The 26179-nt window shown below is 32.6% G+C and overlaps 1 protein-coding gene across 9 annotated transcripts in view; it reads right to left on the bottom strand.

Moving 5' to 3' along the window:
- The window catches only part of ADGRL3 (adhesion G protein-coupled receptor L3), a 905707-nt gene that overhangs the window by 97360 nt on the left and 782168 nt on the right, over positions 1–26179 (bottom strand). For all 9 annotated transcript variants that reach the window (XM_051964507.1, XM_051964499.1, XM_051964500.1 and 6 more), the window contains exon 16: positions 1566–1775. In XM_051964507.1, coding sequence (XP_051820467.1) covers positions 1566–1775 — 210 coding nt within the window. The remainder of the gene's footprint in view (positions 1–1565; positions 1776–26179) is intronic.

The raw sequence follows: 26179 nt of genomic DNA, 5'->3' as shown, positions 1-26179 counted from the left end.
GATGATATAACTCTAATTGCAAGGATAAGACAGGCTGACTAGAACCCACAGGAGAAGTCATGGAACTCAGCCCAGCAAAATCATCTTCTACCAGGCTCCCTAAACAAGGCCTAGCCTGGAATTAGGAACCTCAGGTGTAGACAAAATGAGTGTTGCTGGGACTGTACCCTTTCTCCTTAGAGGTTTCTGATTTTGATAGATTATGACAATACTTTAGGGTACTGTTTGCCACAGGCTAATAATTACAGCAGACTTATAGTGGCTGATTTACATGGGTTATGAAATGACAAATTCTGGCGGGGGGGAATATTAAAATGAGTAATATATAGTCACAATTCATACAATCTTTCAGGGGTTATTAGGATTATGTTTATAAAGGCATTTATGTCTACTTGTGAATATAAAGGGCTCCTAAGGCTCTTTTACCTTTGATTTTCATGATATTATTATGCCCAGTACTAATCCAAGCTTATCACCTAAAATGCAAATAAACTTATCTAAAAGAGATAGTACATTTTACTAAAAGTCATTATTATATTAGCTTGTATTTCTTCTTTTCTTATATTAATGTTTAGAAGGGGAGAAAAAAACTAAGCAGATAAATGCTAAAGGGAACTGGCAAGGAAAGACAAATTTCTAGAGCTTGAGGAAGACTAGGCTCTACTTAGCAAAAAACATAGTAGAATCATAGGTGGCAAACTCTGGCCAGACCCAGTCACGTCTCCCTAATTTTTCATGACACTCAGTTTCTTTGAAAGTGGTTTTCAACAATCAGCTATTTGTCAATATTCGGGTGAAGATGGGATCTACCATATTGTGTTACTATGTGTAGGCTCAGCATATATAAAATTCAAAGGAAATCATATAGCATTTTAAACACACATTAATAAGAGAGTGCAAAAATGACTTCTGAGAAAAAGAACGCAATTTTCCATTTCTTGTTTTTTTATACTTAAAATCTCAACGATGAATTTTTGTGATCAAAACCAGAATGCTCTGTATTATGGGGATCAAGAAGAGGAGAGATGCATTTCAGAACTTTTAAAAACAAACTTATTTTGATTGCTTATTCATATGTATACATTTTCCTGGGGCTGTCTCATTTATATGGGATAGTCAATTAAAAGTAAAATGACTATAATTATGTGTATGCCCATCATTAATCATGAATGTGTAATCATAGTCATGAATACAACTCCATATACTGTAAAATATTCCATACATATTGAAATATATATTAGAGAACAGAATTAAGTTAATCCATCGTTTTTAAGTCTCCTAAATTTTACATGTTTTTAAAATCCTTTTCTCTTCCACATCCCTTTTAGAAGCTCTTGTACGGATGAGAGCAAACATGTACTGAATCCTAAAATATCAGTAAAGGTCTAATGGAAATCAGGTAATTGGCCAAATCTAATCTTTTCTGTTCTCTCCTCCTTGAGTTTTCTGAAAATTTCAGTACCTGCTGTTGCTGGTTTTTTAAGTAAACTAAAGTGAATGAAACTGAAGTAATTTAATTAAAGTAAGAATATACAATCCCAGTAATGCTATTCCAAGTGTCTTACTGGTTGGTCAGTTCGATTGATGCCAATCAAAAAGAGCAGCTCAGCCACAAAGAGGCTGATGCAGAGATTTTTATGGATGGTGTTACGGTCACTCTGAAGGCCACGGAAAAAGCAGAAGGTGAAGATGCAGATCAGGAGGCAAACCAGGGACAGGAGAATTCCAACCCATGTAATCACATCTAGAAGGAGGTCATGGACTGCATCACTATGCTGAAAACATAATGGAGAAAAAGGTCAGTCAGTCACTGGTTCTACATGATTTTAGGTATAGAGTCATACAGGATACTATGTAGTAGTTTAATTTTACTACATTTATTAATTGACTTTTCCACAAATGATCCATAATGAGTAATTACTCATTATTTGACTTTTGTATTCACAGAATTAAAAATATATTTCTTATTCCTTTTTTTTAACCTTAGATTTTGTAGAATCAAATTCATGTTTAATTCAGAATCAGAATAACATATTCTAAGAGTTAGATGAAAAATTTTGGTCATCTACTCCTACTTTAGGACAGTTGTAATTCTTAGAAGGATTTTCCTTAAAGTTTCCTTTTTGCAACTTTTACCCATAGTTTTTAGGTGTGCTTATCTCCTAATTTTCTTTGTCTTTTTTTTCATATAACATCCTTATTTGAGCTGAAAACACATAGCATTTCTTACCTTCAAAGTTTCCTCTTTTCCAGGCCAAATTCCTTTAAGTAGATCTCACATAATCTGATCAGAGATCTTTCACTATCTTGGCCACTTTCTTTTAGATACTCTTCAGACTATAAATCTTCTTTCTAAAATATCCTATACACTAAGATTCTCTTAATATAGCCAAAGAGCTCATTAGCTCTCTTGGCTGACTATCTTATCAATACATGTTGAAGTTCAGTCCATTAAAAGCCCTGACTTAGTTTGCAAATGGACTTTTGTCTATATCTTCCTTATCCTTGTAAAGTTAACTTTTTGACCGCTTTCAATTATAAAAGTGTAAAAGACCCTGCTTTGAAGAAGCTCTAAGTCTGGTGCGGGGGATATAACATGGAAACAACTATGTACAAACACACTATATGCAGGATAAATTGGTAATGAAGAAGTAGCAGTAATAAAGTCTTTCTATAGATTGTAAGGTTTTAACTAGGACTTGAAGATGGCAAGAGAAGCTAAGAGAAGGCAAAAGGAAAAACAAAAAGACTGGTGTAACTGGATCACAGAATATGTGGGGAGAAGGTTTAAAGTATAAGAAGGAAAAGACTGCTTCTCAAGGTTTTTGAATGTCAAATAGAGTATATTATATTTGGTTGTGGAGGGGATAGGGAGCTACTGGATTTTGTTGGGCATGGGAATGAAATTGTTAGACTTACTATTTAGAAAGATCACTTTGACAGCTGAGTGGAGGATGGACTGGGTTAGGGAAAAGTCTATGGTAGGAAGATCAGTCAATAAATTATTGCAATAATCTCCAGATAACAGGCAATGAGAGCTAACTTCAAGGTGGGGGCAACATTAAAAAAGAGAAGAGGGTATATGTGAGAAATATTACCAAGGTAACATGGGCAGACCTTGGCAATAGATTTAAAGAAGGTCTCAAGTCAAAAATGCCATGGAGGTTGTGAATCGGAATTACTGAAAGATAATAGCCAAGTTAGGAATAGTGGAGGATTTGGTGAGAAACATAATAAATTCCAATCGAGTTTAAGATGGCTACAAAATATATAGAAGAGATGGTGAGAAAGTAGGGGGGGGGAAAGTGACAAGATTGGACGTGTCTTTAATGAGATCGAGAAAATAAGGATGACAAAAGTTATCCTGGTTGACTAGGAAAATGGTGGTCCCTTCTATTTCACAAAGGAAATTTACACAGAATAGCTAAGTTTCCTTTCCTTTTTTTTTCCTTTTGATTCAAATTTTAAAACATTTTAAAATTACCTTGAGTGGTCAGGTTATTTCTTAAAGATGATTGGATACTCTCCATCAACTGAGTCCCCTACTCTGTGTCCTGAACCCCAGCATGTCTGGATCACTTAGGTGCAAATGCACAATCCCCTCTTCCACAAAGGACACTGCTGGAGTCCTGTCAACTAAATCTTTTGAAATTTACTCTGCATACACCTAGATTTACTTCTCATGAGGAATTTAAATTATGAAATGAAATCTCATGGGAATTTAAAGTACATCTGCACTGCTTTATTCTTCAGGGGTCACTAATAAAGTAAAGGGTTATTTAAAGCTTAAATTCTAATTATTTGAGTATCTAGAGTCTGGTTAGTGCTCAACCTGCTATATAATCTCAGCTGGTCCACTGAACAGAGCTATTTGCTCATACCTTCGATTCAAAGGAGAGATGCTGTGACAGAAAGTGAAGTACCAACATTCAACACAGCAGTTTTCTATAATGGGAAAAGCTTCATGGGTAATACTTATGAAAATGTGGTCTAGAAATCTAAAGACAAAATTTTAAAAAGGAAGAAAAACTTTGTCACCGTGCCTTTATTTAGTTCCATTATTGTAGAAGTATTTACTTTGTTCACTGCCTTTCCTTTTTTTTTTTTTTTTTTTTTTTTTGCAAAACATCATGCAGAATTGGAAACAAATGACTACCAGCTTTTCAAAAGTCAGTGGAAAGAGAACATGGCCTCATTGCTGACAGAGAGAAAGGTCTCCAAAGACAGAATAAAACTTAAGGATTAGTTCCTATCAGAAGCTGCCTCGTCGGACTATGATAAAGCCTTATCAATATCAAGTATCTCTAATATGAGATTCAAATCCTTGTCTGACTATGATAAAGCCTTATCCATATCAAGTATCTCTAATATGAGATTCAAATCTTTTAAATATAATAATGTCTCATTGTATTTTATCAGTATAATGTATGAAAAGTGATAATAACATCAAATGTCAATGGAAGATGCTATGAATATTCTCTAGTAAGTCAGAAAACACAGAGTAGATGCAATATAACTAATGACCAAAATCTCTTGTATTTGAAATGAAAATAATAGTCATTAGGATTTCTTCACTTTGACCACTGGGTATTGAACACATTGGCTAATTAATTATTCTAAATAAATATATAGCGCCAAAATGACTTTTTAGAGCTTATTAGCTTGTTTGTCCAAGATAATATTAAGAAGAAAAAAAAAACACTTGCAATCTTTCTTTATATAGAAATTCATCTAGACTACTTCTTACTCTATTTTACTAAATTTTTGCCTGGAGATCTCAATCTCTTCTATCACTACTTAATAATAATTCACATGTCTTTACACTAATTTTTAATTACACTTCCTTTCCAAGTGACCCAAGCACTCAGATCATACAATATTGGTAGGTAGGCTACTAGTTTTTTTTCATTCTTGTCATTTCTTAGCTCCTGGACTACTCATACTAAATAAGTTTAGGGGAGGAAAAGGTAAAAATGAGCAAGGAACTGGGAATAGGATTATATAGACATGAGAAAATTTGACCTTCCTTTGAAATACTGGGGGAATTTTCTTAGCTTTGAAATGAAAGAAAACATTATGTGTATAAGCTAAAAATAAGAATTTTTTGCAGTCAATTTGATAAAAATGGAAATGACTTTGAATCATATTTTCTCTTTTGCCAAAGACTTCCACTGATTATCCAGAAAATTAATGTAATTATATAATTTTGCTTCACAAGGATTGGTTTTGTTATTTTTATCATCCTTCATTTCACAGTTAGAAAACTGGTTGTATTAAACTTGAAACCAGATTTGGTTTAAGTTCTGAATCAACAAATAAAGTATCATGCAAATATGAGATATTATTATTAATATATGTGCCATATAAAGATAAGATACTATTGTTGCTGCTTCTCTTCAGATTATCAATCTTTGGGAGAGTCATAAGTTTTCAACTTTCCTTAGAAATTCATGCTGCCAAAGCATTACAAAAAATAAAACAAAACAAACAACAACAAAAAATGGAAGCAAACAAGAAGTTCCCCTTCCAATTACCCAGCATCCTGGTCACAATCACAAGTGATTGCCTGAAATTCTTTAAGCAAGCAAACAAAAACCTTTCCAATTTTATTCAAGGATTACTTAGGGGAAAATTATTTGTAAAATTTTGTGTTTTATCCTTTCTGAAATACTTTACTGAAAACAGTGGATGAAATGTAGAAAGCTTTTGATTGATTTCTGCAAAATTCCCCTTATGCTGTTTCTGCCTTTAAAAATAATTTTTTCTTCAAAATTTGCATTTTGTTTCTTATGTCAACATTTTATGACAGCTTCTTTCAAGCCAGGAATTGTTCTAGTTATGTCTTTGTAGGCTGGAAGTTTAGGAGGTATATAATAAATATTTTGTTACATTAAATTGAATTTTAATCTACCTTTTGGATTATTAATGGTCCTAATTACAAATTATTGCTAAGATATAGCTTATACCCACCAAAACTGAGGCATATGTTCTAAAGAAGAATCTGATATTAAAAAAATAATTTCCCATCAAAATTACTTATACTACCTTAATGCCTCAAAAATACAGGCTAAAGGAAAAATAAGCCTAAAAATATGATTCTTGTTATTTTAGTTATGTGTGAAAAATAATAGTAACAATATTCTATTACACTCAAATCTAGTCATGAATTGCTTCAACAACAAAAAATCTGGCTTCATTGCTTAAGACAGTAGGAGAAAAGCAAAAACACTAAATAAAATGAAGATATAAGTGTTGTGTTTTCATTTTAATTCTAATATGAGTGGGTCACAAATAACAGGATAGTATAAAAACATTTTAGTTATCTTTTATCCTTTTGATGCTCTCTACCTTAGTAATGTGGAGAGATCAACTGTTTCTGATGCTATTTGAAAATTTCCCCTCCTGATCTTTATCAGCTCTGTTCATGCATCAATTACCAAGTAACAGCTTCAGTCTTCAAAATAATGTTACATAATGTTCCATCTGACTTATTAAAGCATAATAATGAGGTTTTAAATTACCTCTTAAACTTCCTGTAATCAGGAATATTTCTACTCCATTTTAGCAGCTGAATGAACACCCCAAATTGATTTCAGGGAATCAGTTGTAAGCCACTGTTTGGAATAATGGTTTTTTGTCAACAAGAGATTAGCATTATCTGATGAGCACTGTGTGACTACATAAATAAGTTGGGGCATTGATCTGCATCAAACTGATCATATAATTCAATCACAAAAGCTACAACCCTTTGGGATCATCCAGGTCTGAATGAATAAGCTTATTCTTCATTCTAATGAGAGTCATAGTGGAGTTATAATTGAGGCAAAGCATATGAAAGAATGACCAGCATTTTATTTTCTTTGATTATTCCAAGAATTCTCCTTGTTGGAAGGAGGGGAAGGGGGTAATAAGTACTTTCTCTCTTCCCCCTTTCAAATAGATGATGACCTTGTGAAGTTTCAAATGTCAAAATATTTGGACTCATCACCAGTGACGAGTGCAGCGTCCACAGCAGTGGGTAAAAGGAGGGTCTGAATTGGAAGGTGAGAGAACCTTTAAGAACAAACAAGATCTATCAAGAACAAGCAGCCTCAAGACTAAAAAGCTGTTTAGCAGCAAAGTTACATGTAAGGAAAAGTTCATGACTGATCAGATTAAAATGATATTTAGTATTAGAGCAGCAGTGTATAACTGTGTTCTCTTACATCAGTTACGATTCTCCACAAAGATTTTATGTGGGAGCATCCCTGATTCAGGAGAAATTTTTGTATTAACTGCTTTTACTATATACAACTTTTACAAATACTCATTTATGAAAAATAATGGACTTTTAAAATTGTGATTATTTTGATTACTAATTGATAATCAATTAACAGACAAACATATCAGATGGGCCCTTCTGAATTAGTAATAGAAAAACCTGATACTTTCAGGATTATCCCTAGACTGTTTAGGGGAGAAGTAGTCCAATTGCCTTTGAGAGAACCCAGCCTGTCAATGCTGGTGGAAGTGGAAGAAGCAGCCTAGAGGATATGCTATAAAAGATAAATGCTGTTATTATGCTAAGTAGGAGTGTTTATAGACTTGGGGAAAGAAGGTGGAAGGGAATAGAGATAGACACAACAAAAGTACCGAACTCTCTTATTTACAGTGAGATAAAGAATACACAGCATCAAACTATTCCTTGGACAAAACAATATCAAAAACCTCTTCAGTTTAAAATGAAAATAATAGCAACATCCACTTTGGAGCCATTAAGATTTACTCTATTTGAATAACAATTCAGATGCAGACAATTTAATTATTTCAGGTAAAAGCCTGGATCTGCAATTTAAGCAGGAGGTTCCAGCTCACTAAGCTAATCTGAGACACTTGAAATGGTCTTCAGTGGTTTGTACTCTACTCCCCTTATTAATACATCTCCTCACTAGTAGCTAAGTCTCCTCAAACTCTATTCATTTGGAGTCTTTGAACTCTGTGTCTCTCACTGTAATGAGTGAATACTGAAACACAGAAAAAGGAGAAATAGCTTGCTTTTTATTTAGCATAGTATTTGTGTGTGTGTAATTTGATCATTCAGGGTACAAGTCTAAAATTTCATATATGATTTTGAGAAAATATCAATGGAGGTAAAGTAAAAATGTTTTAGGAGAAAAAAAAACTAGCATTCAGGAAAAAGGCAGTTTTGGAAAAAAGAGTTTTGGATAAAGTTAGAGCAAAAGAAGGGGGAAAAAATAGAAGTGAGCAAATTGCTGTTGGATCTAATACAACAGGCCCTATGAGTTGAAACCCAACATTTTAAAAAGTAAGCTAGAATTAACTACCTCAGGATTGATGAATTATTGGTTGAAACAGAATTTTCAGAAGGGAATAGCATAGAAACATTAAAAAATGCTTTTTGCAGAAGCTAGGTGAGAAGTTGGGGTGACTAGACAGATGATGGGTTTTTTTTAGCTTTCCTATATTTCAAAGTTCCAAAAGTCACTGAACAAAAGAGGATGTGAAACACAAATAGATAACAATATCAGCAATAATAATGGTAGAACCCAGCACCTCAGAAGTCCAACTGTCTTCTTTTTATTATATTCTAGTGTTGAAATATGTAAAGAAGCAAGATTGTTAGACTGCAGCCCTTTAAGCTTTTGAGCTAAGGGAAAAACACAGAAACCAATCCTTGCACTTCCTTTTATAAACTAAGATACAAAGCTAACAAGAGCTAAAGAAATGTCAAATTTCACAACCTAGGCCCTTTGATGGGTAGCAGAACCCTTCAAATACAATCATCAAAATGATATACTTTTCAGTTATAACAAAGATTAGAAAGGAATCATCCAGAAAATTCACCAAAAGTCCAAACTAAATAGGAAACTTCTCCTGAGGGAGATAATTCAGTGTGATTCTTTGAAAAGAAGTAGATCCTTTGGGGGGAAAACAGGAAAAAAATACAAGAAGGCCAGTTTCAACTGAACAAATTACTAACATTCAGTGAGTCCCATCTATAGTATCTGCAGAGCACTCAACTAGATGCTGAGGATACAAAGGAAAAAAAAAAAAACAGTCCTTACCCTACAAAGTGTATATAGTAGTGGGATATGTGGAAGGAATTTAAGGAAGAAGAGAGCATAAGTAATAATGAAAGCCTCATGGAAGCAATGCAACCTGAGATGAAAAAAGTCAGCATCTGAAGAGGAAGAAAGAAGGAAAAGCTGAGATTTTTTGCTCTTCTGTAGAATGTGTTCAATCCCTTGTAGTTTCTTTGCCTCTGTGTAGGATTCCATGTTCCCTCCTCCTTTCTCCAAAATTCTGATGTTGTTTATGGACTTTCTTCTCTCTCTAAGAATTCTATAAGAACTCTGAAAGATTCCCTTTCTCTTCTCCCCATGGAGCAAAGATTCCCAAGCTTTTTTGCATTGAGGGCCTCTTTGGAAATCTAAGGATTCTTTCTCAGAATAAACTTGTGAATTATATAAATAATACACAGAGGATTACAAAGAAACCAATTACGTTGTTATCAAGTCAATTTAAAAAAAAAAAAAGTAGATCCAGGTTAAAAATTCCTGCTTTCATTTGGAATTATGTAAATGTTGTGACTAAAATTTCCATACCTTTTGACTCAGAGATTCTATTAATAGGCTTGTATTTGAAACAGATCATGAATAATTCCTCAGAGTCCCAAATGTGTATTTTTGTCATTTTTTTGATAGCAAAAAAGTAAAAATAAAGTAAATTGCCATTAACTGGGAAAGGCAAGATACATGACTATTTACCCAACTGTTGTAAAATAATTTGTTGCTATAAGAAATGATGAATCGGGTGGAAAAAGAGAAGCAAAGAAAGAGCTCCTTAAACTGATACAGAATGAAACGAGAGCCAAGAAAACAATATGCACAGTGACTTATTTATTTGTGAAGTCTTGTCTGACTATTCACTAGCATTCTGGTATTGTTCATGGGGAAGGATACTGGAGTGGTTTACTATTTTCTTTTCCAGTCGATTAACTGAAAAGAGAGTAATGAATTTGGCTGGGGTCACACAGATAGCAAGTGTCTTAAGACCCACATTTGAATTCAGATCTTACTCCAGGGCTAATACTCTATCCATGGAGCCTTCTAGTGGTTTCTACTCAGTGATTAAAGTAGTATAAACAGAAATAACCACAGACACAGACACAGACACAGACACACACACACACACACACACACACACACACACACACACACCAGAAATGGATGTTGTACAATTATGAAGAATAAGAATGGCTTGAAAGAAATGAGGAAACATTCTCCATCTATCACTTTTGCAGAGATTTACTATCAAGTATTTGATAGCATACATATTTTCAAACTTTTTTATTGTATTGATTAGTTATTCTAATCCCCCCTCCCTTTATTGCCTTTAAAACTCATCTATTACATGGATGGAATATAATAGATGGAGAGTTGGAAATAAAAGTGATATCAGTGGCAGTGTTATTTAGAAATAACAGATCTCTTTCTAACATACTTAAAGAATAAATATAGTTAGAAAGAAACTGCTTTCATCTGAAATTCATATAATGTTCCTCCCAGGTCTAATATAGAACAGAAAAAAATAAATTTTCACCTGGATTAGAAATCACATACTAACCTTGATTAAGCATAAACCCAGTCACTTTCTCAAGAACTATTGTACTCTGAAACCTAGTGAAAATTAGTATTCAGGAAAATCATTTTGGTGCTTGGAATTCCAATTCTAGATAGTATAAAACAAGATTGTGCTCCGTGTAATCATAGTTAGGAAAGACCAAATTATCTATTATAAAACTCTCATATCCCACGTGCCCTTCTTTCAAATTAATATAGAAATTATTGTGATGGCCTTTAAAAACTGCCATTTAAGATGTCACTTTAATGTCTGTGAACCTTTGCCTGACACACATTATTTCATTTTATTGTTGGAACAACATTTTGGAAATGCACAATTACTAACAAAGCTAACTGGTGAGAACTCAGAATTCTACACCATAATCAAAACTATATTATCACCTAGAAGCAGGTGCTTGTCTTCTTATACCTGTAGGGTATACTTCAAATTCTTAACAATTATAATGACACATTTACATAGTATTTTAAAGTTTACAATGTACAAAGAATGAAGTCACTGAGATTAAGAAGGTTAAATGACTTTTCCATAACTAAGAGAATCAGTAAATGTTGGAAGCTGGAAAAAGAGGCAGAATTACAAACAGAAAAGAGTGCTGGACTTGGAACTGGAAGAGACGCAGATTCAAATACCCATCTCATATATACGAAAAATGACGTTATTTGGTCTCAGTTCTTCATTTATAAGATACAAGGGGGAAGGAATATATTAAATAAAGATAATAATAAAAATATAAGCAAAAGGACATATAGGGATTATAAATACAAAATATTCTAAAGAGAAATGAAGGAAAGCCTAAGTAATTAGAAAAATATAAATATATAATTTCATGGTTTGTCTAAAACAAAACAATAAAAATCAATATCCTCTCTAAATATGCTGATTTGATGCAATCAAACTGACAAGTTGTAACAAAAATAATTTGAATGAATAAAAGATAAGTAGAATTTTAAGGGAAATAACAATGACCAAGTAGGTACAATGGGGGCAAAAATATTATTACATTTCAAACTGTATTATCAGTAATTGTCACAGTCAATTGGCAGTGGTTGAAAAAAAAAAAAGTAGGTCAGTATAAGATAATCGATAAGCAAGATCCAGAATCAATCAAACAAGCATTGATCAAGTATGTTTTATTAAGTGCCACACACAGTGATATATACTGCAGATACAAAGAGAGTTTATGTTCTGGAGTTTACTGAACACTGGACTACCACAAAATTCAAGCATGCAGTAAACTCCAGAACACAAACTAATTAGGGAAGGTCTTCTGGGAAAAAAAAAAAAAAAGCACTTTTGTAGAATATTTAAATCGCAACATAACAATCTATACACCATGGTAAATTCCAAATAAACAAATAACCTAAATATTTTTAAAGGTACATTTTTTAAAGAATAGAGGGTGAAAAAAGTAACTTTCAAAATAATAGGTAGAAAGATACTTCTTAACAAAAGGAGTTGTGGTGATTATGAAATATAAAATAGATAATTTGAAGAAGTGTAAAAATCCTTTGATACCATCAGTAGAAGAAAAGAGAAACTAACATTGAGGATAATCAAAATCACTGCAACCAGTAGTTCATAAATTTTGATAATGCAGGATATGAAATTGACATAAATACATAAGGTCAATAATCATTTTCCAAATGTTAAGTAGTCAAAGGATATGAATAATTTTAAAAGGTAGTTTAAAAATAACTCTTAAATTATCAACAACTATATGTGAAAGATTACTCCAAATTCTATTAATAAAAGAAATAATAATTGAACAACCCTGAGGTTTCACCTCAAATACCTGTCAAAGTGATAAAAATGATAAAACATGAAAACAATATTGGGGCAGGCTGGAGAAAGACAGTCTAATACAATAATGGTGGAGATATTAATTGCTACAATTTCCATAAAACAATTGAGAATTATGCCAGAAAAATCACTGCTTTGCTTATAATCATTTGACCTAGATATTTCATTAATACATATATATCTTAAAAGGATTGAGACACAGAGTTTTCATAAAAGACAAGATATTCATGGCATTTTTTTATTGTAGGAAAGAAAAAAAACAGCTAGAAGAAAAATTAATTTCTGTTGTTTTACTTAAGTAATAATCTCTTTTAAGGCAAGATCTCTTTTCAAAACAGTATTAAATATTAACTCTCTATCCCAGAATATACTTTAGAAATATGGTGAATCTCTACTCCCTAAATCAATCAACCTAAGTTTTAAACTAGATATGGAACCAAAATTGTAAATTAAAATTGAAGGATAACAGACAGTCAGGAATGAAAATACATACACATACACAAAAAAGAGCAAATTTATTACTTCCTAGTTAGTTAATATAATTTTTTAAATCAATTCAAGTCAATAGGTATTAAGCACCAATTTTATGTCAGGGACTGTGCTTAGCCATGGGAATACAAATAAGTTAAAAAACAAAAAATAAAACAATTTATGTTCTCAAGGAGTTCACATTTAAAAAAAAATAGATAGACATGTATCTATTTTTAAAGAAAACCACACATAGTAGAAGTATATGTTCTTTGGCTATTGAAATGTGTTTGTTGATACCTAAGTTAGTACTAAAAAAGGACATTAAAAATAATTAGTGGTAAATTACAGATGATGGATACATATTTGTCTGACTTGATTAAATGGATATACTTAGAGACAAAAATATTAATAAATAATAATTAAATCGTAGCACAAAAAAGATAGAATACACATTTTTCCCTACTTCTTTCCAGTGTGTTCCTATTTATGGAGAACTTACTAAAGAATCATCCATATAGGTATCTGTATGTGTGTTCTCAATTAGTAATAGCAGGAAAAAACAAAAGAAGGGGAAGATAATTAAAAGTAGATGTGGCAGCATTACTTTATATAGATGAGGATCAATAAGTGATATATAATTCTCTCCAAACAATATCAAATATTAATTCCCCATCCCACAATATATTTTAGAAATATGGTGAATCCTCCCCTCTTTAAATTTTGGTGCACAGCAACATTTTATATTTCAATTAGAATAAGCATCTTTTTATGCTTGGGGCCCTTCCCTAAATCTTGGCCTGGAAATAATCAACTCTTAAACTAGTTAGCCAGAATTCGTGCTAATGCTTTTATTAACTATTTTCATAATCTAAGAAGCTTTAAATTTAATTCTTGGATGGGGAAGTAGCCACTGGAGATCTGCAAGCAGCAGTTCTAATATGTGTGTAATGAGGCACAGAGCAAATTAAATTTAGGTGCGGTCCCTTGATCCAATTGTGACCAGAAAAAGGAAACAACATTCTGTTCCTTTTCATTAATGGTGCTAGAATCATCTTTTCTTCCACATATTGCTTTGTTTAAGCCCTTGAAAAATTTTATTTATGTTAGTTGTCCCCAGTGCCTCTCTTAATACTTCATATAAATAACTCTTTGGGAAAATCTGGCCTAAATTCCTAAAGACTCTGGTAGGCAAACAGTTTTATCACTTTATTTCTAGAAATAACGTAATGAAAATGTCCTTATAAAACAGTACATCAAAGTATTTCCTGCATTACGTAAAGCAAAACTGCAAGACTCAAGGAGTAGATAATTTGAGGGGTAGAAAATCTACCTTCTTTCTTTTTCTTATCAATAATGAATATCAGCTTTGAGATCTTAATAGATAGGAACAAAAAAAAAGGATATTTTAGAGTCTTAGAATCTCATTTTCTTTTTTGACAAGAATGGTAAATGAAGGATATCACAGCATTAGTTCTCCTAGAGTCAAGAATCTCATAGGCCCTTTCCAAGGCTGAAAATTTGTGATTCTGTGAGAGGAGGGGGGAAATCAGTATTTAATTTAGGGAGAATTCTCTGTTCTTCACACTGGTGGAATGACCAGGAATAGCTGAAAGGGAAAAAAGTTAGCTAGAAAGCATTTAAAGAAAAGCCATCATGGGAAGGGGGCTAGACTGAAAGAGCTGGAGTTTTAGGGCTACTTTTCTGATGTGGATTTTGTAGTAAGAAAGGTGAGTAGGAAGTGGTGAGAGGATGAATGGCTGCAACTGATTGGGCTGAAAGCTCATGGTGCACTTGAACCCCATAATAAGCAAACCCAAGCAAGCAAGAATGTACTTACATTTCATTAGGCTTGATAGACGTGGAATGTATCAGCTAAAATGACTCCTAAACACTTATTAAGCACCTACTATTTACCAGGTACTATGCTAAGTACATTATAAGTTTAATCTCATTTGATCATCACAATCAATATGGAAGATTGCAGCTAGGAAAATGAGACATATAGAAGTCAAGTGATTTGCCTAAAATAACACATATAGGAACTATCTGAGACCACATTTGAATTCAGTACTCCTGATTCCAGGTCCAGCAATCTATACACCATTCTATCCAATTACTTTACAGTTGTAGAAAACTCAATAGAAGAAAGAAACAGAAAGCTGGAGAGAAGAAAAATAGCAAATTAAAAACAAGCCCTCTTCTATACTTGACTTTGTTAGGTATTTCTGCACTTATATTTGAAAATGGGTCCCTGACATATTACAGTTTTATAATATTGGTACTTACAAACACAACATGAAACAAAGCTGAAAAAAGTTAATCTTGTATAACTGCTACAATTCTCAATTTAGTGCTACTTGCAATATCTTCTTTCTCAGACTGATGAACCAAATTATAACTAAATTTTTCTCTCATATAGTATAATGCCATCTCTGTAACAGGGCAGGCAATTAAATGGTTTGATTTCATAAGGCTTCTTTAAGTAGGTTATTAGAATAAATTCAATGTAAATAGGAAGAAATGGGCATTGTGTAGTTTTTCCACAAAAAGATGTCAATATGAATCGTACAAAACAATTTCTAAGGATAAGGACCTTTGAGGTCATGCAATTTAAGCTCTACCCAGTATGTAGATAATGCAGACATAGGTACACACTCAAATGCCAAATCAATGCTCATACAAAATTAATAATGCAATAAACAACATAATAAAAAAGTTATTCATATGGCTTTTCTAGGGAATTATCTCTACATTTATGAAGTGGATATAATCCTTAAAACTTCCCTGTAAAGATGTTAATTTATAATTACTGATATCTATGTTCTCCTTTAATTAGAGCAAAAATATGTTCTTATGCAAAAACCTTACAATAACCCCCAAAACTAAATAAAAACAAACAAAAAAAGAACTCCTCAACATACTGAGTTTAAAAGCATGCCAAAAATAACAAAAATAATGTAAAAATTTTAAAAATGTAAATTGATAGATTAGATAAACTTTTACATACATGTATAATGGATCTCAAAGATCATCCTGAATAAACCCCCCCTTAATTTGTAGATATAGAAACTGATGAAGAGCAACTTTTGTAAGGTCACAGAGGTAGACATTAGCAGAGCTGAGATCTTATTTGTAGCTTCTAATATCCTAAAAATGATAGGGAAGTTATTATTATCCCAATTAAGCCAATTAGAAAACAGACACAGAGAAGTTAAATAAATTGTCCAAGATAACAAAGTTTATAAACAACAGAGCAGAAACTAGAACACATCCCCTGACCTTGAGTCCATTACTCTTTCCCTCAAACCAAGTTTTGGGATATAATGATGTGATGTTACTTGTTAAGGGGGAGCTAATAAATGAGTTGAGTATATCAATCCATAACAAATAATCTAAAACATTAACTCCAGTGCTTTACCATTTGTAAAGCATTCTTCTTCTTTTGTACATTTTATAACAACTTTATCACAACTTTCTAAATGATTTTACCTCCTGAAATATGTATATTCCCAAAGGAAAACAGACCAAGATACACAGAATGAAGACAACTTTTGTTTCATGTTTTTCATGAGCTCATTGTTTCCAACAGGATAAACTTAAAGGATGAACAAATATAAGAAACTGTTTTAAAAAAATAGTAGATAGACATACATTTCTCTCAATATCTACTGAATATACAAAAATAAACAATATTATAAATTCCAAACAGGATAAAAGAGACTGAGCATATTCCAATTAAAGAAATCAGGGACAATAGAATAACATTAGATAATTCAGTAGAGTTTTTACAGACATTTTTTTTTGGGGGGGGGAGAGAGTAATTCAGACGTTCTATAACAAAGTGCAAGTGGAACCAGCAGTGGAAATAACTAAAGATCAGGAGCTAGACTGAGGTAAGGGTTTGGTGTAACTTCACATTGATGAGAGAATTTTGGAAAAATTGTAAGGCTCCATTAACTAATCATCTTCAAGAAAATGCATTGGTGGTGCTGAAGCTATTTCTAATTTTTATTCCATTTCAACTAATGTTATATTCCAAAGGTCTATGGTACTGAAGCAGACGATGCTTAGAAATAGTTTTATAGCACCATATTGCCTTTAGAAACTATTAGGAATTCATAACTTCTAACTGACCCATAAAAATAATTTTTACTATTCCCCCCTTTTATATGCTTAACAGAAAAAAAATCTACTTAGCCCATGTCACTCTTACTCCCCCCTTCCCTAATCATAAATTTAGAAAGCACCTTTCTTCTCTACTAGTTATAAGGTTGGGGCATCGAGTCTTCCCCATCTATTCATGAGAAATAAGAGTGGAAAATATGATAATCTTTGAGTTTGTAGACAGAAGAAGAATTCATATTAAAAACAAATGATAGAGAAATGTATGCAAGATAGATGGTTTTGATTATATAAAATTTAAAAGATTTTGCACAAACAAATCTAATATATTAAAAATTAAAAGGGATACAAGTAACGGGAAATCTTTACATCAAGCTTCTCTGATAAAAATATCACATCTAAATATAGGGAACTGATTCAAATTTTTAAAATTGAGTCATTTCCTCACTAGCACTTGGTCAAATAATATGCATAGTAGCTTTCAAAGGGAGGATCCAAGGAATTAACAATAATATAAAAAAGTTCTAAATCACTAATTATTTAAGAAAGTCAAATTAAAGCAATTCTGGGCTTTTAACTGACTACTGTCAGACTGGAAAAGATGACAAAAAGAGAAAAAAAGACAAAACAATTGTCCTAGCTTTTTTTGGAAAGCAATTTGGAATTATATACAGATAGTTATCAATGCAAGTCTTTGACACAGCTATAACACTATTAGGCATATATCCAAAAGAAACCAAAGGAAAAAATGCTCAGGACCATTTATAGTACCTCTTTTCATGATAATCAGAATTGGAAGAGGTACCTTCCTACTGGAGAATGTTTAAACAACTTGTATCATATTGATATAAGATAATAATATTGCTGTATCTTAAGAAATGATAAAATGGAAACATTCAGAAAAAAAACAGAGAAAATTTCTATGAACTAATAATGTACAGAGAAATGAGAACTAGAACAGTATGAATGATAACATTACGGAGAAAAATGAGTTAGAAAATTTAAACCTCTCATCAATACAATGATAAGCCAAAATAATTTCTAAAAGAATCAAGATGAAACATTTCATTGATCTTCTGAGAGAGATGATGAACTTAAAATGCACAGACTGACAAAAATTTTGGACATAGTTAATATGGGAATTTGTTTTCTCAGATTATTTTAATAGCATATGTGTATAGCAGGAGGTCTATGGGAGGGAGAAACTAATAAACAATGCTTGATAATGGAAAAATAAAAATAATAAATTACAACAAGGAAAAGATAGCAAAGGAAGTAGTTTTCAAATTCCTTTGGATGTCCTCAACCCCTTCCCCCCATTTGCCACCTCAAGGTTTAATGGGCTTAAAAGAAATACTAGTATTTTCAGATACTTTATTTTTGGTTGTGAAGAAATTGAACATGGGAAAAAGAGTGAAGACAAGAGAAAGAGAAATGACTTTTCTCAATTTCTTTCATTCACTCACATAGTCATGGAGAAGTTAAGGTTTTCAGCTCTGGAATGCTCAGAGATCCACTGTGGTAAAAATATCTTTTCCTGTTTTAGTTCAACATCATTTAGATACTTTGATACATCTGGACTCTTAGATAGTTGATGTACCACCACCGGTACAGACTGTAATACTCCCGTGTCTTCTCATCAAATTCGGCTCCTTTCTCTAAACTACCATAAAGCCCACTTCTCATACAAAACTTTCTAGTATTTCCAGAATCAACAATGAACACATGAAGAAGTCAAACTGAGTCATCTATAGACCTAGAACTCTAGAGGAGGATTTGGTTTATCTTTTCTGAGATGCTAAAGGAAGTTGCACATCAAAAGGTGATGTTTAATGGGCAATTCCCTTAGTGTTTTGTGTGCTTGGCAACTTTCTAGGATGATAAATTACAGAGAAGGCACCAAGCAAATGATAGAGGGAATTTCTTTATCTGGGAGTTCCCTATTGCAGGGGAGTCATGGATTCTATCACTATAGCTACTCAACATTTTAGCTGATTCTAAAAAATAGGAAATTTCCTTCCCGTGAAACTATTAACTGGTACAGTGTGGGATCCAGAACAATTAAAGTTATTCCAATTAACTCCCAGAAACTCCTGCTCTAGATCAATTAATATATGAATTTTTAGGATCCATTGGTGATGTCATTTGCATAGGGGAACTCTCTTTATCAAGGCAGATCAATGCATATTCATATTTCTAGTCTGAGAGCCCAGAGATGTCAGAGGCACACCTACCTCTTTTTGACTCAATAGACTATTGTGCAAACATGTATGCATACACGTGTATGTATGTGTGTATATATATTCTTTGTTTTTATATTACCTATGTTTTCTGACACAAACAGCTTTGAATAACATCTCTTATAGTAAATTATAAGGATGGAAGAGAGAGGCAGTTTATCAAAAGTAATCAACATATCAAGGAAATTTTAACTTCTGATATTTATTAGATTATGTGACCCTGGGCAACTTAGGCTTATCTTTATTTTTTCATCTGTAAAGTGGGGATAATAATAATACCTACTTTCCAGAGGTGTTGTAAGGATTAAATGACATATTTATAAAGAGCTTTGCAAATCTTAAAGTACTACATAAATACTATTGTTGTTGTAATTATTATTTTACGTTATTTGGAATGCTGCAGGGCCAAAGTCTTCCATCTCTGAAAAAAAAAAAAAAGACCAAAAAAACCACAACAGGATAAAGACATGTATGACTTCCCATTTCTCTTTTTTGGAGCAAATTTTGTTCAATATTTTTTCATAACATTTAGCTTTAATGTTGTTATTCTGTCTCTCTCCCTATCTCTCTTTTGAGTTTTTTTTTTTTAATTTTAATCTATGTAGGGTGGCTTTATAAGGAACATTCCCTTTCCAATGTTGAACAACATCTGTTCTTCAGCTTGGGGTTTTAGAAAATTCTGGCACAGAGATATTAAGTAATTTGCCTAGGATCAGACATCCAGAAAAAGGTCTTAACATCTTGTTCTCTTGATTTTGAGACCTACCCTCTGTTCATTATTCTACTCTGGGTGTTTAACATAAATAAAAGATTTATTAACAGAAATTCTCTCTAATGTTTCTGTATACTAGATCCTGCTTTTCAACTAACTTCCATTATAAAGTCAATGATGCACTTCTGTGGGATGTATATTGACCTGAAGATAGAGGAAAATTACATAAATCTCTTAAAATCATATATTTAAGGAAAATCAATAGAAATATCCTTGAGGTCAGGGAACTGGGTTTTATTCATCTGTGTCCTCCCCCTTCTTCCCGTAACGAGTCAGCACTCAATATATAGTTGTTGAATTAATGAGTTGAATGAAATATTAATCATAACACTTAAAATGGATTAAAACAAAATTGCTAAAATGGAATAAATTCTCGTGTAAATTTTCTCAAACCACACCAAATAGCACATAGGTGCTCTCTTCTCAAAATTTTCATCACTTTGGATATCTTTCTTATCTACTTATTCTATTCAGCTTCTTATTCCTATCTTATATCTGCATCCAGAGAAAGAACTGATAAATAGATATCTAGAATAGTTTTAGATTCATGAATGCATGCCAGTATGCAAACACGTATTTGTGTCTAATGGTAACCCTAGGGTGAAGGGAGAGAAGAAGAGAGAAGAAAAAGCAAAGTAACATGATAATTTTACTATATATTGAAAGGAATAGCAGTTGTACATAAGAGATCTGGAATTTTGAGTGGAAGCATCTTTTTTTCTCTTCTACCAACTTATGAAAACACATTCTCTTTCTTGTGTCATAAGAAAAGACAAAATATATTGAGTCAGAAAAAATGAAGAGTATGAAACTGAAGAAGAGTAAAGTAAACAGAAGCAGGAGAACCATTTATATGTAATTACTATATTATCAATCAATATTTATTAAGTGCCCACTATTTGTCAGGCAATGCACTAAATGCTGGATTACAAAGAAAACCAATTGTGAAATTAAAAAAAAAAAACTATGATCAATACAGTGACCAATTAAAATTCCAAAAGACTGATGATATACTGTGTGTCCCATTTTTCTGTCACCCCAACAGCCTCAGCCTACTGAAAATGGTCTAGAAGTGCAGAATAACACACATATACTTATTTGTATGAAGAGGGAGAGTAGTGATAGCAATAGGAAGAAGAGGGAAGGAAAGGGAAGGGAAGTAAAGAAAAGGGAAAGGAAGGGGAGAGGAGGGGAGGGGAGAGAAGGGGAGAGGAGAGAAAAGGAGTGGAGAGGAGGGAAAAGGAGGGGAGAGTAGGGAAAGTGAAAGGGAAAGGCAAAGGGAAAAGGAAAGGAAAGGAGAGGGAAAGGGAGGAAGGAGAGGAGGGAAGAAGGAAGAAAGGGAGGAAGGAAGGAAGGGAGAAGGGGAAGGAAAGAAGAAGGGAGAAAGGAAAGGAGGGAGGAAAAAAGGAAGGGATAGAGGAAGAAAGGAAGGGAGAAAGGGAAGGAGGGAAAAAGGGAGAAAGGGAAAGAAAAAGGAAGGGAGGGAGGAAAAGAGGAAGGGAGGGAGGAAGGAAGGAAGGGGAAGGAGAGTGATGGGAAGAAGAAGGGGGGGAAGGAGAGAAGGAAGGAAAAAAAAACGGGAGGGAAGGAAGGAGGGAAAGAAGTATCTATAAATCATTAAAAAATGCAGAGGGCAAAAAAGAAATTTTAAAGGAGACAGATAAGCAGAGTAGTGTTGGAACTATCATGTTAAATTTGAAGTATTCATCAGAAAAAAATATACCCCAAACTTTGATCGGGGGGTAGGTGGGTGAGGAACCAATTGTATATAACAGTTCACAATTTCACATCCTCTTTTCTTGTTTTTCTTTGTATACTGTGTTGATTCTGTGTTGATATTTATCAATTTCATAATCAAAAATAAAATTAATTAAAAACAAAAATGCTTATAAATTATTCATTGTGGTTTTTTATACATGGTATTTCCCACCAATCCTTTGTTGAGTTTTAATTCTTTGCAAAAATATAACTAGTCAAATTTAACTTTGAGCCTTTACATTCCCCCCCTTTTCTTGAAAGCATTTTTTCTCCCTTCATAAACCAGTCTATATAAATTATAGCAATAATTATCTATCTTAATACAATAGAGACCTTATTATCAAATTGGTAGTTTTTTTTTTTTCAGGAAAAAAAATTCTATTCTGAAATACTGATTTAGAAGATACTTAAGGTACAAAGGAAAGAAGCTAAATACTAGCAAGGAGAGTTAGATTTACAATAAATAAAGGAAACTATAGAGTTATACTAAAGAATGTTATAAATTTAGAATTTAACTAGGGAAAAATAATGGAGATGGTGGGAAGGATACAAAGCTAATCTAATGAGAACCACACCTGCCAAAGTTTAGGCAAAAGAAGCCTTTCAAAGGGGGAAAAAAAAATCATGCCAAGTATAATTGTTTTTTTTGTTTTTTTTTTTTTTTTAAAATACAATGTCAGTAGGGGAAAGAACTACGGGAGATATAATATACAAGACATTTACCAAAAAAGAAAAAAAATTGATGCAGTGCTTCACAAAAATCACAGTGGAAATGTAATTAAAGTTGGCTTGAAACTAACACTGTCACTGACAAAAGAAATGGTTCCCAAAGTGTACAAAGGAAACAGTGAACTGCTAAGGATTTCTACAAGAGGGTATCAACCAATTTGCATTTTGGTCTCCTAAGCCTAACAATTTGATGAGCAGTATGAAAACTGAATAAGTTAAATGCATAGAGAAATTGCATAATATAGTAGAAAAAAAAAGAAAGAAAAAAAAAAAAAACAAAAAAAAAACACTGTCTTCACATTCAGAAGACAAAGAAATCAGGAAATGACCCTAACTGACGGTGTGGCATTGGTAAATCACCTAACCCCTCTGACAAAAGGGTAAGAAGCTCTGGATTTGGAATTTTGACCTTCAAGAAGATGACCTTTAGACATGTTTTAAATAACAATAACAGCATTGAAATCTAGGTTTTCTGATCTCACCTCCAAAGCACTTTCTGTAAAACCAAGCTCAAATGGGATCACTGCCAAGGACTAAATGCTCATCTGAAAAACCAGAATACTAATAATATTTATACTACCTTGCTCACATGCTCCTCATTAAGAAGGCAATTTGTAAACTCTAAAATGCCAAATAAGAGAGATTAGTAAAAGCAATATGCCAAAAAACATAGGAGTTAAAGGTACTTTATTAAAAACTTTAAGTATATTCCTGTGTATTTTATGTTGTTGGTTTCATAGAATGAAGGAATGAGTGTTATAGGATATGAAATGGACATTAGATTTGGAAGCACAGATCCCAATTTCATATCATAAACCTACTTGCATGATGTTGGGCAAATCCCATTACATCTTATGGATTTTAATTTACTTATCTGTCAAATGAAGGGATTGGGTTAGATTATGTCTAATGATTTTTTTGTGGTCTGGAGCCTACTGTCATTCCAAAATGCTTGTGATTTATTCATTTCCTCTATGAAAAGTTGACCAAGCAATCATAGCCCTGTGAAACTGAACTTGAGATAGCTCAGTGATTTCTACTCGCAAAGAAGTTCTTTCAAACTATAGGCTACTATTCATATCCTTATAAATTCATTATGTTTTACAATTCCAGATCTCTTTAGGCACAATCTGTAATTGAGAAATCAGAGATAACCACTCGAGTTGTCAGGTTTTTTTCCCTTTTCTAAATCAAATAAATTTTTATGTTACTACAAATTATCAAAAATGCAAAAAGGAAAAAGGCAACATAGGATAAAGCCCCTAAGGCTGGCCACGTAGTTGAGAAGATGAGAGTTCATAGTAGCTAGCTAAATGACTGCTCATAAACAAGTCAGCCTCTCAGTCCCTCCAAAGACAATCTATAGATCCACACCAAAACAAAAGTCTCATCCATTTAAGAAATTTAGCCTGTAGTATGATTTTATTGGTCTAGAGACCCCTTTTCTCCCTTGAGAAATCCTTCATGTCAATACTGATCAGCAATTCTTTTTTAAGATCCTGTCTTAGCTAAGTGCAGTAAGAGATTAAGTCACCATATAACCATTACATATCACAGATAAGACATGCCCAGGTCCTCTTGAAACTTGGAGGTCAGCTCCCTAACCACTATTCCTTGAAGTGTCTCACACATATGGAATCACAGGAAATGAAATCAAACTTTAAGGCAAACATCAAAGCAAAAGACATTCTTAGACATATAAAAAGTCCCTTATTCAAAACACAGATAAATTATGTGAAAGTAAAAACTTTTGAAGAAAAAAAATGTGGATGAAGTTAAGGTAAAAAGGGAAAATATTGCTTCAGAAAAAAATTCTGCATCAAATATGATATTCAAGATAAGTAGGGAGTTAACATGAATACCTAAGAGCAAGTGCCACTTCTTAATAGATAAATGCTCAAAAGATATGGGTATGTGTGTGTGTGTGGGGGGGAATTTCATAAAGAAAAATTACTAGCTGTTAACAACTTCATGAAATCTTGGGCTAAATGAATGATGATTGTTTTTCTATTTCAATAATTACTTCTGTTCTACAAAATCCCTTCTCCCAAAAGCCATGGTAAAAGTATGATACCTCACATCTCAGCCTATTGAAATATTTTATATCTTTTAATATTTTTATTTTCTTCTATTACATGCAAAAATATTTTTGATATATAAGTACATTCATTTTTTACATATTTCCACATGAATCATTTTGGGTGAGAAAAGTCAGAACAAAAGAGAAAAACCAGGAGGAAAAAAAGGTGAAGATAGTATGTGTTGATCTATATTCAGTCTTCATAATTCTTTCTCTGGCACATTGTGTTTTCCACCCAAATTTATTGGGATTATCTTGAATTTCTGAATTGCTGAGAAGAACCAAATCTATTAAAGTTGATAAATGCACAGTCCTGCAGTTTCTGTGTAATGTGTTTTCCTGGTTCTGCTTGCTTCACTCAACATCAGTTCATGTAAATCTTTCTAGGTCGTTCTAAAATCATTTCATTGTTTTTATATAGAACAATAATATTCCATTACTTTCATACGTCATAACTTAATCACACCTTAACTGATGGGGATTTATCATTTTCCTATTCTTTGCCAACACAAAAAGAGTTGCCATAAATATTTTTGCACATGTGATTTTTTTCCCCTCCTTTATGATTTCTTTGGGATACAGACCCAGTAGTGATATTGCTGGATCAAAACGGAGGCACAGATTTATAGACCTCTGGACATAGTTCCAAATTGTACTCCAGAATGATTGGATCATTTCACAGTACTGCCAACAATGCATTAGTGTCCCAGTTTTCCCACATCCCCTCCAATATTTGTCATTATTTTTTACTTTCATCTTAGCCAATCTGAGAGGTATGAGGTGGTACCTCAGAGTTGTTTTAATTTGCATTTTTCTAATCAATAATGATTTAGAGCATTTTTTAATATGACTATAGATGGCTTTAATTTCTTTATCTGAAAAACTGTCTATATCACTTGACCATTTATCAATTGAAGAATGATTTGTATTCTTGTAAATTTGAATCAATTATATGTTTTAGAATGAAGCTTTTATTAGAAGTACTGGCTGCTATTTCTCCCTCTTGCTTTCTGCTTTCCTTCTAATCTTGACTGCTTTGGTTGTTTGTGGGGGAAAAATTTTTAATATAATATAATCCAAATTATCCATTTTACATTTTATGATATTCTCAAGTTTTTCTTTGTCCATAAATTCCTCCCTTCTCCAAAGATCTGATAGGTAAACTATCCCTGGTCTTCTAATATGCTTATAGTGTCTTACCTTTTATGCTTAAATCATATATCCATTTTGACTTTATTTGGTAAGGAGTGAGATAATTTTTTAAAAAATAAATGTGTATATATAAGAATAATAAAACAAATGAAAATCAATATGATTCTTACAATTTCCCCCATATCATATAAATTAGCACAAGTAACAAAAATGTCACTGGTCAATAGGGAAGGGTTACAGAAATACAGAGCCATTCATATATTATTGGTGGAGCTGTGACATTGTCAAAACCCTTCTGTAAATAAATCTGGAATTTCTAAATATGCTTTTAAAAAGATTAAATTTGAATAACATTTGACTTGGAGATTCCACAACATTTACTTCATCTTCAAAGAAATAAAGAAATGCCCT

This window comes from Antechinus flavipes, chromosome 6 (assembly GCF_016432865.1).
Source record: "Antechinus flavipes isolate AdamAnt ecotype Samford, QLD, Australia chromosome 6, AdamAnt_v2, whole genome shotgun sequence".
Taxonomy (NCBI): Eukaryota; Metazoa; Chordata; class Mammalia; order Dasyuromorphia; family Dasyuridae; genus Antechinus; species Antechinus flavipes.
The sequence above is the reverse complement of the archived record's forward strand: the minus strand, read 5'-3'. Positions and strand labels throughout refer to the sequence as shown.